We start from the raw sequence: 14,059 nt of genomic DNA on the forward strand, positions 1-14,059 counted from the left end.
CTTGAAGCTACAACTTTTTATTTGAGAAAATATCTTACAATTTAAGTGGACGGACACATTATGTCGATTAATTAGTCAATTGTTTAAATAGTTTTTGACACCATATTTTCAAAAAAAAAAGTGTAAAATTAAAATTTTATTTATTAATTTGATATATGTATTTTTAATTAAATTAAATAATTAAAATTATTTATTATCTATACAATAAAATTATGTAGAATTCCACATATCAACAAATTAATAAAAATGAATAAATAAAATGGTAGCGCTTCCTCACCACAGAGACCCAACCAGAAGGCTTCTCAATCCAAATCTAATCAAGTCGCAAGTCGCAGGGGCCTCTCGCTGGGTGCAATGGCTTCCTCACCAGCCACATTCACCAACGCCACTCTTCTTTCATCTTCTTCCTCCTCCTTCAAGCCTCTTCTCAAGTTCCCACCCTTTTGGCCATGGCAGAAGGCAAGTGCCTTCTCCCCCATCTCACTCTCTCTCTCTCTCTCTCTCTCACACACACACACACACATACATTGTTTCTCACTCTTGAAATTTCAATGGCGTGTGAATATGTTAGCAGGTAAAGATTGGCCCAATGAGTGTGTCGCCGATGGGATTTGGAACGTGGGCATGGGGGAACCAATTCCTGTGGGGTTATCAACCATCGATGGACGCTGGACTTCAAAAGACCTTCAATTTGGCGGTGGAGAATGGAATCAATCTCTTCGACACTGCTGATTCCTACGGGACTGGCCGCCTAAATGGGCGGAGCGAGAAGCTTCTTGGCAGGTTCATCCGCGAGTTCCCAGGTCAGAAGCTTCAGCTTCCATCTTTCCATAAATTGCTCGTGTTCAGTTTGTTGCTTCTGCGAATTGTTGTACAGTCCGGAAAAAAAAAAATGCATACCATTTGATGATGTATTGACTGCCCAAGTGCCCATATGATGCTGTGAACTTGTCAGAATGCGACCCCATTGCAGTCGTTTAATTGCTTTTTTGCTTTAAGTTCAAAAAATTGCGTATTCATTAGATGAGTCGATGTTTTTGTGAGTCAATATGATTCAATTGCAATATTTTAGTCGCCCATTCTCAGTTTTTGGCCACTGCCCATTACGTGATGTTTGAAAAGTTGCATACCCATTTGATGGTGTTACGTTCTTGTGAATGAATGACTCGGTTTCCACGCACAAGTTTCAAGCCCGGGTAAAGGCATTGGGTAGTCAGCAAGAATTTACGAACCCCTATTGATTTCGATGGGATGACTCCTAGCACTCCAACTTCTGGGAGCCTAGATTCTGCAGAATGATGAAAGATGATTCATGCCCGACAATCCTACCAAATTAGACTTGAAGATAAGTTATTGCTATTGCTGTATCTTCCTGTGAATGAATGTGATTGGATTGCTGTCTTTTAAGCCATTAAGGCAATATGTTATGATTAATTTTTTGAAGTTATGTTGATTAATCCATTGCTTGGTGATTGAATAAATTATACCTTAATAAATACCTAATTACCTATTTGATCACATCATGTATTTTGGAACGTTTGGATCTAGATGTAATCTTTCATGCATTTTTCTTTTCTTTCTATTTTTTTTCTTGGTTAGCCTTTCATGGGGTCAAGGCAACGTAAATCATAATTCACGACCCATTTCTTAATTATTCAATCGGGCACACACCCAATTGATCAACCTGCCTTTAGATAGCGATGAATGCCCTTTATTTGTCAATTCTTTTCAGACAATTAGCTATATTATGCTCAAATAATCTCGTATGCATTTCATCGCCCTTCCTTTATTGTTCTTGTGGATGATTGTGTGTCAAGTTTGTCAACTGTTAAGATCCCAGTTGAGGGATTTCCATTTTGGCCCATGAGGTATTCTTGGGAGTCTATTGAAGCATAATATTTTTCATTCTATGTTAGAATTGTTTTAATAAGCTAAATGTATAGATTACCATATTCTCAGGGCGAAATGGGGTACAAGATGACATTGTGATTGCTACAAAGTTGGCTGCATATCCATGGCGCTTGACTCCCAGACAGTTTGTAAATGCTTGCAAGTACACTTTCCACTTCTGCTAATTGCTTTGTGTGCTCATGGATATAATCTTCCTGATTTCTCTTTGGTTCTTCATTGAAGGATAAGTATAACTTGGCACTAGCTATTAGTTTGGTGAAATTTATGTCTCAACTGGAATAAAATATTGGTTCATCACCCTTCAGTGCAATGCTTTAGAAAGAAGGGACGAAGAAAGAATATCCGGTAGCATGGTTTGGGTTGACATTCGAAAGATTCTGATGTTAATAATATTTCAGGTCCTCTCTGGCTAGAATGCAAGTTCAGCAAATTGGGATAGGTCAATTGCATTGGTCAACTGCAAATTATGCTCCTTTGCAGGAGTTGTCTCTTTGGGATGGTTTAGTGGCAATGTATGAGAAGGTTACTATTATTTATTTTCTAACAAAAGAATTATAGCAGTATATATATATATAAAGAAAAAAGAAAGAAAATATAGAACAATGGCGACTAATATAGTGCCCCTCCCCCACAAATATATATATATATACAATATATACACACAATATATATATATATATATATATATATATATAAATGTTCTTCCTATAGCTTACTTGGTCAACGCTTTTTCCCTTTCCTCAAAATTTAAGAAGACTTGATTGCAATGATTCCACATTGTAAGTTAAGCAACAGGCAAAGCCTAGAGGGCTTCATTGATTGATAAATTTCTTGGGATTTGTCCAACCAACCACAATATCTAACTAAACCTGTGCAGATGGTAACATGCAGGGTTTAGTTCGAGCAGTTGGTGTAAGCAACTATGGACCAAAGCAGCTTGTGAAGATACGCAATTACCTCAAAGCCCGAGGTGTCCCACTATGCTCAGCTCAGGTGCCTCTTTGTCCAATCTCAAGATAGACTATGGCTTCACAAGGCATATCAGCCTCTCTTTCTCTTTCCGTTTTTTTATTTTTTTTCCCAAGTGACACACCCAAAGCAACATGTGTTCCATCGATGCTGCAAGGTGGGGCCTTGGATGTCAAAGAGGCTCACTATTTGAATGTGCTAGGTAGCATTTTGGTGGAGGCAAATCCTATCCTCCGGGATCTATTCTCCATAGAACTCTAGACCTAGGGTGAATTGTATTTCATGTGGTTGGATTTGGGGAATGTTGACCTTGTATTTAGGTAGGCGTCGATTTTTCAGGTGCAGTTTTCTTTGCTGAGTATGGGAGAGGATCAGATGGAGATAAAAAATATATGTGATTGTTTGGGTATCCGCTTAATTTCTTACAGTCCTCTAGGACTTGGGATGCTTACCGGAAAATATACACCATCTAAATTGCCACAGGGGCCTAGGTACGGATGTTTGTAAGTTTTTTCTTTATTGATTATTTATAAAGAGTATGTGAATGATCTAACAGGCTCTCATCCTTCTTTTTCTTATTTTACAGGGCTCTATTATTCAGCCAAATTCTTCCAGGATTGGAGCCTTTGTTGAATTCATTGACAGAAGTTGCCCAAAAAAGGCGCAAAACCATACCTCAAGTATTGACTTCTATCATTCTTTGGCTAGTGTTGCATCCATAAGTTATCATAATAGTACATTACCCAAAAATTGAGCTAACAAATAAATTAGCATGATCATGTTAAGTAATTTGTTATGTGGCACTGTGGCACACCTCTTTGTTGGAAACATTGGGAACATGGGGAGGATCCACATGCCCAAGTGGGTTATAGTCTATAGCCCCTACTCAAGGAACTAAAAACTCATTACATTATATATGTAAAGGGCTAAAAAGCAACAGCTTTTTAGGGATTTCATCCGACTCAATTTGCTGCTGCATGGGATCCAAATCCAAATACACAAAATTTGTGGGTGTTGTTACAAATTTTCTTTTAAAAGAGAAGAAAATCCAACCAATGAAAAAAAAAATCTAATGTTTGCGACTCTGTTTTTGGTTGCCTAAACTGTCCTAAACTAACTTCATTTAACTTACCAATGCTCTCTACGCCCGTCATATTAGAACTTGCTTCATTTGACATACATGCTTGCATTCGAAGAGACTATAGTCCCTTGCATGGTGGGGAAATGTCTCCATGCTACTCTTACTTGTAAACATTGTTCATGGAGAAAGCTGTTCATGTATTATTTGTTCATGTTTCCACTTTTATGCTTTCATTGTCTCTGATGCTGATCCATTCCAATGGCGTTTATCCTTGAATAAATCTTCTTCTAAATGGGTTTTGTTGGGTAGGTTGCTATAAATTGGTGCATTAGCAAGGGTACCATTCCTATCCCTGGAGTTAAGACAAGAAAACAAGCAGAAGACAATTTGGGAGCCCTCGGTTGGCGCCTCAGCTCAGATGAGTTGACTCAGTTAGAACTTGCAGCACAGGCAGCTCCACGGAAGATGATCCAAAACATTTTCCAGACAAGGTGAAACATCATACTTTATGACACGATTATTTTTAGAGGGAATGAAGTCTCAAAACGCTCGGAATGACAAAAATGTTTTTCTGCTTTTGTTTTCTTCCGGCTTCAAATGTACAGATGAAGTTTGGAAAAGCAGATAGGGGAAAATGATTGGAGATGATCTGCCTAGAGCTGTGAAAAAATAAGAAAGGGTAATGCAAGTTTTAGGATGCAAAAGAATATGTCGAGTGATTGGCAATTTTTGTTTTTGGATAGATGTATATCCCTTGTTGCAGTTAATGAAAATTTTCTTTTATTTTTTCTTTTTAAAGGGTAAACTAGCATCAAAGACAACGAGTCCTTCAACAATTGTGAATGCTTGAATTTCATTTAGCACCATTTAGGAGCACTTGAAAAAAGTGTTTATATGACACTTATCACTTAAAATAAGTAATTTTATAAACAAAAAAAAATTATGTTATTTTACTTGAACAATAGCAAACAACAATAACAAAATCAAGTCTTATTTTCATTAAGTGGGATCGGCTATATGAATCATTTTTCATCAATTTATGCGATTATGGACCATTTCTTTTGATAGATTTAAGAATATTAAATCTTTACTCACTATCTCCTCTCAAGTTATTTTAGGTTTACATTTACCCCTTCTATTACCCTATACAGTAACTAAGTCACTCTTTCTCATAGGTGCACTATAAGGCTTACGTTGCAAGTATTCATATCATTTGAGTCGTCCCTCCTTTATCTTATCTTTTATAGGAGTTACACTTAATTTACCAATTTTTATTTTTTTTTATAATTATTTAAGTAAATTTTAAGAAGCAATTTACGATAAGTGTCATTGTTCATATGTAGACTCAATTTTGTAAATATAAGAAAATTTAGTAATTATTTTATAATTTAAAAAATACAGTAGAAGATAATTATATATTTTTTGTTATATATTGTAATATGTTAATTATTAATGAAATATAATTTAATTATGGAATGAAGAGGAAAAATCATCTATTAATTTAAATTCATATTAGAAATTTAAATATTAAATTCATTAAAAATATTTATTGACATAAATAATCATTTTTTATAAATATAAATTAAGAATAACATTATTGTTAATCAAAAAATACCATTACATTATATTTACGTATAAAAATATTTTAAATATTAATTAAAAATAACAATTAATATATTTTTTAATTAAAAAATTTAATGTAATTATCATTTAAAGTTTTAATAATAAAAATAATAATATTTTTATTTAAATATATTTTAAAAATACATATTAGTTATTATAATTTAATTAATGATTGAACAATAAATATATTATTATTTTAAATTTAAATAATAATGTTTTTATCATAATTTAATTTGATAGTGATATGTTATAGATATACATTAATAACAAAATTATTATTAACTAAAAATAACAATCTTATATTATTTTTTTAATAAAAAAATATTTAAATTTTAAAAAAATAATTTAAATAAATTTTAATTAAATTATTAATTAAAAAATATCAACATTTGTAATCTAAAATAAATATCCCATAATCCACATTCATCACTAATACCAAGAATGATCTGTCCTGCCTCCACAATTTTATAGTGTCTCTTTTTACTAGGGACAACAAATCTGTCTCACCAATTGTGGGGAAAAAAGAATAACAATTCCTAAGTCTACTCTTTGTACACATATTTATCTATTCATATTTACTATTTAGGGCAGATTTGGAAAGCAAATAGGTTAAGCATTGAGACATTCATTTGGGAGACAGATTTGGATCAAGAAAATATATTTTCCTGACAACCATTGTTTCCAGTACAACACATTGCTCAAGGAACTTCAAATTTTCAACCAAACCAAAAAACCAATTAAAATGAACATGTTTAGATCATAACAAAACAAAGTAACATGCAAAAGGCAGATCCATGCCAGATGTTTAAACCTAGAAGTTCTAATCTCCTCACAGGCCTAAAATGAAGGTGCTCAAATTTTCCCTGAAAATCCATGTGATGCTTCAGAAGAAACAAGCACGAACCCGAAGTCTCCTCACAACCAGCCATCTACTTGATTTTCTTCTTTGGCCTCAACTGCAATTCCAAGCACCCAAATGAAGAATGTTAATCAATAACAATTGTAACAGAACCCAAAAAATAAAAAATAAAAGAAAAAAATTCAATATAAGGCACCTGGTTGCTGTGTCCACACACCCAAAAAATAAAAGAAAAAAATTCAATATAAGGCACCTGGTTGCTGTGTCCACACTTCTTCTTTCTGCAATTGACAGCTCGAGGGTGCAGACGGGCATAGCATCTGAAACACCAACTCATCATTCAAAGCATGTTAGAATTGGATTTGAACATAATAACACCAACTATGATATGCATACCCAGCATTTTGCACTGCTGCATATGGAATCATTTATGTTTTGGACAAATTCGGGCACAAAATAGGGGAGTTAAAATGACATTATTTTTTTTACAATTGAACATAAAAGATTTTAACTACAATAAACAGGGCATTAACATTGATGTATGGCCTTGTCAGTACAAACAAGCTCAAAGAAATATATGCAAAAACCCACAATGGGAGGGAATCGAGCTTGGTTGAGATCACTTTGTCCTACAACGGCTAATTTGCTAAACCTCAACTTACTGCCGTGCTAAAACACCTCATTACAATGATGAGATTAGTAAAAGGGTAGGGAAAGGAGGAAAAAAGAAAGGGTGGGTGGAACTAGTTTATCATAGCCTGGTTACAACTCAACACAACTTCAAGCCTCATCCACATCTACTTGTGGTTAGGTAGAGCAGTGTATTGATTTGATTCTTCTAAAAATTAAGTATTAAAATTAATTTAAGTTACCACTCAAAATGTGGATGGAGACCTAGAATCATAGAAATGATAGGGTGATTCAGTATTTCAACGCGTTTCATATATTAAGTAGTAGCCATCAAAAACAGCAAAAACCTTTCAAGCCCCAAAGAACTTCAAAATGCATTGAATTTCTAAATCACCTTAGCATTTCTATGATTCTGGGTCCCCATCCACATTTTGAGGGGATAACTTCAATAATTTATATTAATTAATTTTTAAAAGAATCAAAATCGATAAACTGCTCTACCTAACCATCAAAAACAACAAAAAAAAATTCAAGCTCCAAAGAACTTCAAAAGATATCCCCTTTTGTCATTAATGTTGAAAGTTCTAGGATTAAGTACTTTTAAACTCAATAATTATTGAATAAAATGTGCATGCATGCATGAGCATGTACAAGCATATGTCAATATTCAATAAATATTATAAAAAGCTCAAAAGACTACATGGACCTCCCATGAGATTCCAGAAATTCCATAAGCCTAACTTGGATTTGCCAAAATGACATGGTTCAGAAAATTTCACAAATCCTCTCCTATGGTTTGGCAAAGAGATGTGGGCTTCCCTTATATTTGGCAAAAGGAAGGTCCATTGGATTTTTGACATGGGAGGTTCACGTCTTTTACCAAACTAGAGGGGTCCTCAGGAAAGCCCACATCATTCTGCCAAACCTTGGGAAGGTTGGTGAAAGGAAACTACCAGAAGAGCTAAATTAAAGACCAGGCAGCTACAAAACTAACTACTAAATATCCTGTTGAGAACTTTCCAAATAATCAACATGAAGTTCAAATATAAAATACAAGTGAAACAAAAATCTAAAATGGCCATTCAGTAAAAAAAATACAACCATGTTCTAGAGATAATGGGCATTTCCATATACCATCTACTCTCAAAAAAGATTAGAAATATTAGAGAACAAAAACAAGCAATAAAAATATACTGATAAACAATATAAGATTATTAGAACCACTTATTGAGAGTTAAAACTTATGAAAGCCAACACTTACTTGCGGCAGATCATTTTGTCCTGGTTATATTTCCGTGCCAATGCCATCAAAGATGGTTCTATGATTCCACCACGAAGCCTCAAGACAAGATGCAGAGTTGATTCTGCACAATTGCACATTCTTTTAAATCAAACAGGGAAATCTACCATAGATATTTAACCTGAGATTATTAAAACATCCAAGGATTCTCTCCTTCTAGAGGGTGCAGAAGACCATCTTCTGCACATGCATCCATGTGACAAGTGTATACCATAAGTGATTGAACGGCCATAGATTAGCCACGTCATCATTATTATATTGCTATAGTATCTATCACTGATCATATTGAATGGTCAAAATATAAGCCATATCATCATTATTGTATTACTGTAGTATTCATTCACTCACAACACTCATGGAAGATACATGTCACGGCCCCTGACAAGAAGCAAATCTTGGCCCATTAACAAGAGTATAAATAAATTTCCAATTTATTTTTCAACAAAGAGTGTAAACTCTCAAAATATATTCCTTTCCCCTTCAAGCATGTTTTGGAAAACAGATGTCCATTGGGACGATTGAGTTCAAACTGTGTTTGGTGGAAAGTGTGGAATTGAACCAAAAAAAAAAGACAAAATTGTGATAGTTTCGTTGAATCCCACGCAAGCCAAATCCATAGCTCATAATCCCGGAAGATCATTACGCAAAAGCATGACTTCAAAACAGGGAAAAAAAATCCAATGTTTTTTCAACGAAAAAGCAAGCTTTTTTTAAATTTTCTCTTTTTCGAAGCATTTCCCAGAAACAAATTACAAAAACAAACGTGAACACAAATTTTCATGTCTACTAACAAAAAAAATACACGTTTACGCATAATATCCAGCGCAAGTTTACAAAAGCAACCAAAAAAGAGAGAAAAGAGAGAAAAAAAACAAAAACAGAACCTGAAACGTCCTTAGATTCATAAACATCCACTAACCTTTCTGGATATTGTAATCCGCGAGAGTACGGCCATCCTCGAGCTGTTTCCCAGCGAAGATCAATCTCTGCTGGTCAGGCGGAATACCTGAGACATTTACATCATCGAGTATAATTGATCAGATCATGAAAAAACAAAAAAAATATGGAACTGCTCAAAAAAGGAATAACAGAAATTGGCCTGAGCTTCAATTCAACAAAGCCAAAGAACGTAATAACATGTAGGTACCTTCTTTATCCTGAATTTTCGCCTTCACATTGTCAATGGTGTCGCTCGATTCGACCTCGAGCGTGATGGTCTTCCCAGTTAGGGTTTTCACAAAGATCTGCATCCTCTCTCTCTCTCTCTCTCTCTCTCTCTCTCTCGGCTACAGCACTCCGTTGTATACGGCTGGATTAGGGTTTTTGACGCGGCTGCTAGGGCTTCCCATCGAAACGCACCGTTTTTGCGTCGCACGCCCATCAAAACACACCAGGACGGCACCTTTCTTTTTTCTTTTTCTTTTTTCATATATATATATATATATATATATAAACACTTCAAAAAATATCACTATTATGAACATTAATTGGACTTAATGGTTATTGGCTCTGAAAAAGAAATGCACGTTAATTGATTAGTGAGAAATAATAGGAAAAGTTATTTTCTTATCTATCTACTTTAATACAAAGCAGGAAGCAGGATAACTGTTTATAAGAATTGTTCTCTCTCTATTCACATATTCTTTTTCATGATAACTATTTAATAGTAACCACAATTTGGGTTATGTGGGGTATAATTTTTAAAAATAATAATAATAAATAATAAATCAAAGATTATAATTTGTGATTTGAAACACTTATATCCCTTCACTTAAAGAGTGTTTGTCATCACACACACACACACACACACACACACACACACACACACATATATATATATATATATATATATGGAATAATGAGATTCCCATGCAAAAAGAAAAATAACTTGAAATTACAATAATAACAACAACAAAATCAAGTCTTAGTCCCACTAAGTGAGGTCGGTTATATGAATCCTTTTCTGTCAATTTATGCGATTATGGATCATTTTTTTTTATAGATTCAGGGATATTAAATCCTTACTCACTATTTTCTCCCAAATTATTTTAGGTCTACCCCTAATCCTTCTACTACTCCTGCACAATAACTAAGTCACTCTTCCTCACATGTGCACTACGTGGCCTACATTACAAGTGTCCATGTTATTTAAGTCGTCCCTTCTTTATCTTATATTTTATAAGAGTTACACCTAACTTACTATAAATATGTTCATTCCTCAATTTATCTTTCAATGTTATACCACTCATCCATTTAAACATTTTCATCTCGACAACTTTTACTTTTTGGATATTATGTTTATGAATAATGTCTTATTTTCCATTTTATTGATTCTCTATATTTTACACTGTAATTTGTTAGATATTATGTGCAAGAAATAAAAAGCTTAGAGTGCCTCGTTTACCTTACAAATTCTTCTTTGTGCTTAATATATTTCTTTATTTTTTAATTAATTTAATTTGTTTAAAAATATACAAAAGAAAATGCGCTAAAAGTATTATTTTCTAACAATTTCATCATACATTCTCTTTAGAATTAGGTACCTTGTAACGCCCCTCAATTTCTTAACATAAAATATCACATAATAAATAAAATGGTCAACCCGAACCCGTGGGTAGCGGGAACACCTGTCAAACACAGCGGAAAACCTAGCAGCAGTAAACATAAAATCTCAAACATCCAATCATAAAACATAATACCAGAGCATTCTATACATCCTCACATACATCCAAATATCTCTTGGGTCAAACACAAAATAACTCTAACGCTATTACAAAATCTTAACCTTCTCACAAGGTAATCTCACTAGCTCAACGGCAGCCCTGACCCGCCTGTCTCTCAAGAGCTCCTGAAAAATTAATTAAGTTTGGGGGTGAGACACTTCTCAGTAAGGGAAAATAAACTAAATACAGCTGTGTGGCAACATGAATATTTAATGCATTTGTACGTATACAGTACATTTCATAATTCTATAAACATAATCATATCGTACTGAGTAAACATATATTTTCACATCTGTTAATAAATCATATCATACATAAAATCATCTGTTATAACTGTAGTACTGAAAACAAACCCAGGATGACTAGCTAGCTGGTGTCATGTATTACCCCCCATGACGGGTTGTGTAGCCCGAAGGCGGGACCCAACAATGGCTGGTCGACCACTGCAGAATCAAATATGTCTGTAAGTACGATGAGCCCGCCACACCCTGGTCCGGACTGCCAGGTGGACGTCCTCACTCTACTGAAAGTCACATCGACTATCCATCTCTCATCCCCTCGTGGGACGGTAGCACTAATAAGGCCTCGTGCCAAAATAAACCCATAGCTACAGTACCGAACTCCTGGTCTGAACTAAACTAATATCCTGGTTGTGAAAACATATAATACATGATCACACGTAATATCATTACGGCCTCGTACCGAAAACATAGATATGGCCTCGCGCTGAAATCATACATATGGCCTCGCGCCAAAATCATAGTAAATATGGCCTCGCACCAATAATATAAATACGGCCTCGTGTCGATAGAATAAATACAGTCTCGTGCCGATAACATAAATACATGGCCTCGCGCCAATAACATAAATACGGCCTCGTGCTGATAACATAAATATATGGCCTCGCGCCAAAATTGTTTTAGGTATATATATACTGAAAATACATCATTTATTACATAATCGTCAAAACCATCACAACATAACTCATATTTTCATAAAAACTGAAATCATGCTTGGTTCGTAAAATCTTTCACATCATAATATATTTCACATAAAATAATATTCATGCCACACATATGCTGTTAAAAGTCATACTTCATATTCTAAAATCGTGAATTCCTTACATCTCATACATACATATACATTTTAATCATCATAGCAGTATTTTCCCAATCGTACATTTCATTTGTAATACACAATATAACATATGCTTTTTTGAAAATAAATTTATTCATAATCAATAATAATTTGTATGAAAAATTACTACTTTAGTTTATTCCCTTACCTGCCTACTCAGAAATTCCTTAGGACCCAAAATTTCACGCCCTTGGCGCCCAAAATTTAATTCCTGCAATTTACATTTTTCCCAGATTAATTAATTTATTTCTCCAAAATAATACTCATCTAGCCTTCCCTAGACTCCATATATCTCAAATTAATATTTAAACTATTATTTAACATCCCCACTTAATTTTTCAAGTTTTGCCTGCGGGTCCCAAAATTAGACCCGCGGCGCTCACCTGGACCCTAAATTTCAGAAATCATACTTCAGTCTCAGATGCTTAATATTTTAGTATTTCTAAATTAATGCTAATTAATTAAAAATAAGCCCTTTAATAATCGCCGCACCCTAAATTTAGGGTTTTGGCCCGACACCCCCACGAGAATTCCGTCCTACTAGACTTGTAGAGAATCATCTCTAGATTCTCGTGGTGGTGTCCGTTCGTCAATTGGGCTTATATTTTACAAGAAATTAGAGAAAAAGGGAAAAATTACTTACCCCAGGGAATACGCTTACGCCGCTCCTACCACCGATCCGCTCTGGTAGAAATGACGGCAACGGCGAATGGAGTCCAATGGTATATTCGGCTTTTGGATTGGGCGAAAATCCGTCACGAAATCGAGGAGAGAGGGAGAGAGAACGTGAGGAGAGAGAGAGATTACAGAGAGTTGCAGGACAAAAAAAAACAAATAAATAAATAAAGAAGAAGAAGAAGAAGATAGAATATAGGGCGGCGTATTTAATATCTATATAATAATAATAATAATAATAATAATAATAATAATAATAATAATAAATACCTATTTAATTAATAATAATAATATATTTTATTTAAAAAATAAAAATAAATTTTAATTATTTTTTTCTTTTTCTTTTAAATTCAATTAATTAATTAATTATTATTATTATTACTTTTTTTTTTGAAAATCAATCCATTAATCTTTTATATCTCTTTTTGGGTTTTTACATACCTTGTAATTTTCTCTTTATAATATAATAGTGCTCTTTAACATGTTTTAAATTCCCAACAATAACTAAGAATTAAAAATGAATATATGAAAGTAACAATTCATTAGGAGAATATATATATATATAGACACACAAACCATTCTCTACATTCTTTAAATATAAATTTTAATTGTACTAAAATAAGTATAGGAAACATAGAGCATAAGAAAAAGATTTAGATGCTCAAGAGCTATGATGTTCCTATCACTAAAATTGCTTTTAATATAAGCTACATTACTTTTACAAATTTATTTTATTGAAAAGAGCATGATATTCTTAGGGTGACATATGGTTCACAAGTTAGGTTAGGAACTCTTAAATCATAGTTGGTGTAACAAACTATTAGAATATGACTGACTACGAAGAGATACTCATCCTTTTTACGCAGAGTAAGATAGGTTGATTCCCCCCTCACCAACAATCTAACTAGAGGAAAATAAAATAATAAACGGGCAATGATATCGTCTTCCGATTGTCTTTTTAGGACTTTACTATGAATATCTTCAACGATTCCTTTTTATTTTTCTAAGAACTTAGGCCAAACTTACCACATGTTCACAAATATTACAACTTTAAAATAATCACAAAATCCTAGATCCATTTAGGTTTGGAGTTCTCATGGAATTCTTAAGGTCTAACAAGTGAATGTCATCCATAATATGCTCAAACTTGG

General features: G+C 33.8%; 2 protein-coding genes across 5 annotated transcripts; one reads left to right on the forward strand and one right to left on the reverse strand.

Moving 5' to 3' along the window:
* Positions 1-262: 262 nt before the first annotated feature.
* LOC131145622 (pyridoxal reductase, chloroplastic) lies at positions 263-4,759 on the forward strand. 2 transcript variants are annotated; one of them, XM_058094798.1, is made up of 9 exons: positions 285-459; positions 575-803; positions 1,960-2,053; positions 2,310-2,433; positions 2,803-2,904; positions 3,220-3,371; positions 3,467-3,560; positions 4,271-4,452; positions 4,567-4,759. In XM_058094798.1, exons 1-9 carry the CDS (start codon positions 355-357, stop codon positions 4,568-4,570), a joined length of 1,086 nt encoding a protein of 361 aa, XP_057950781.1. In that variant the 5' UTR covers positions 285-354; the 3' UTR covers positions 4,571-4,759. The 2 variants fall into 2 exon arrangements, with proteins under 2 accessions (XP_057950782.1, XP_057950781.1); XM_058094799.1 differs by having other exon boundaries at positions 263-459; positions 4,271-4,759.
* Positions 4,760-6,225: 1,466 nt separating this feature from the next.
* LOC131145623 (ubiquitin-ribosomal protein eL40 fusion protein) lies at positions 6,226-9,978 on the reverse strand. 3 transcript variants are annotated; one of them, XM_058094802.1, is made up of 5 exons: positions 9,521-9,978; positions 9,293-9,379; positions 8,335-8,437; positions 6,697-6,763; positions 6,226-6,540 (listed from the first exon to the last, which is right to left on the reverse strand). In XM_058094802.1, the coding sequence occupies exons 1-5, from the start codon at positions 9,621-9,623 to the stop codon at positions 6,514-6,516; spliced, it is 387 nt and encodes a 128-aa protein (XP_057950785.1). In that variant the 5' UTR covers positions 9,624-9,978; the 3' UTR covers positions 6,226-6,513. The 3 variants fall into 3 exon arrangements, with proteins under 3 accessions (XP_057950785.1, XP_057950784.1, XP_057950783.1); XM_058094801.1 differs by having other exon boundaries at positions 6,640-6,763; positions 9,521-9,775; XM_058094800.1 differs by having other exon boundaries at positions 6,226-6,763; positions 9,521-9,757.
* Positions 9,979-14,059: the final 4,081 nt, after the last annotated feature.

The sequence above is a fragment of the Malania oleifera genome, chromosome 13 (assembly GCF_029873635.1).
Source record: "Malania oleifera isolate guangnan ecotype guangnan chromosome 13, ASM2987363v1, whole genome shotgun sequence".
Classification (NCBI taxonomy): Eukaryota; Viridiplantae; Streptophyta; class Magnoliopsida; order Santalales; family Ximeniaceae; genus Malania; species Malania oleifera.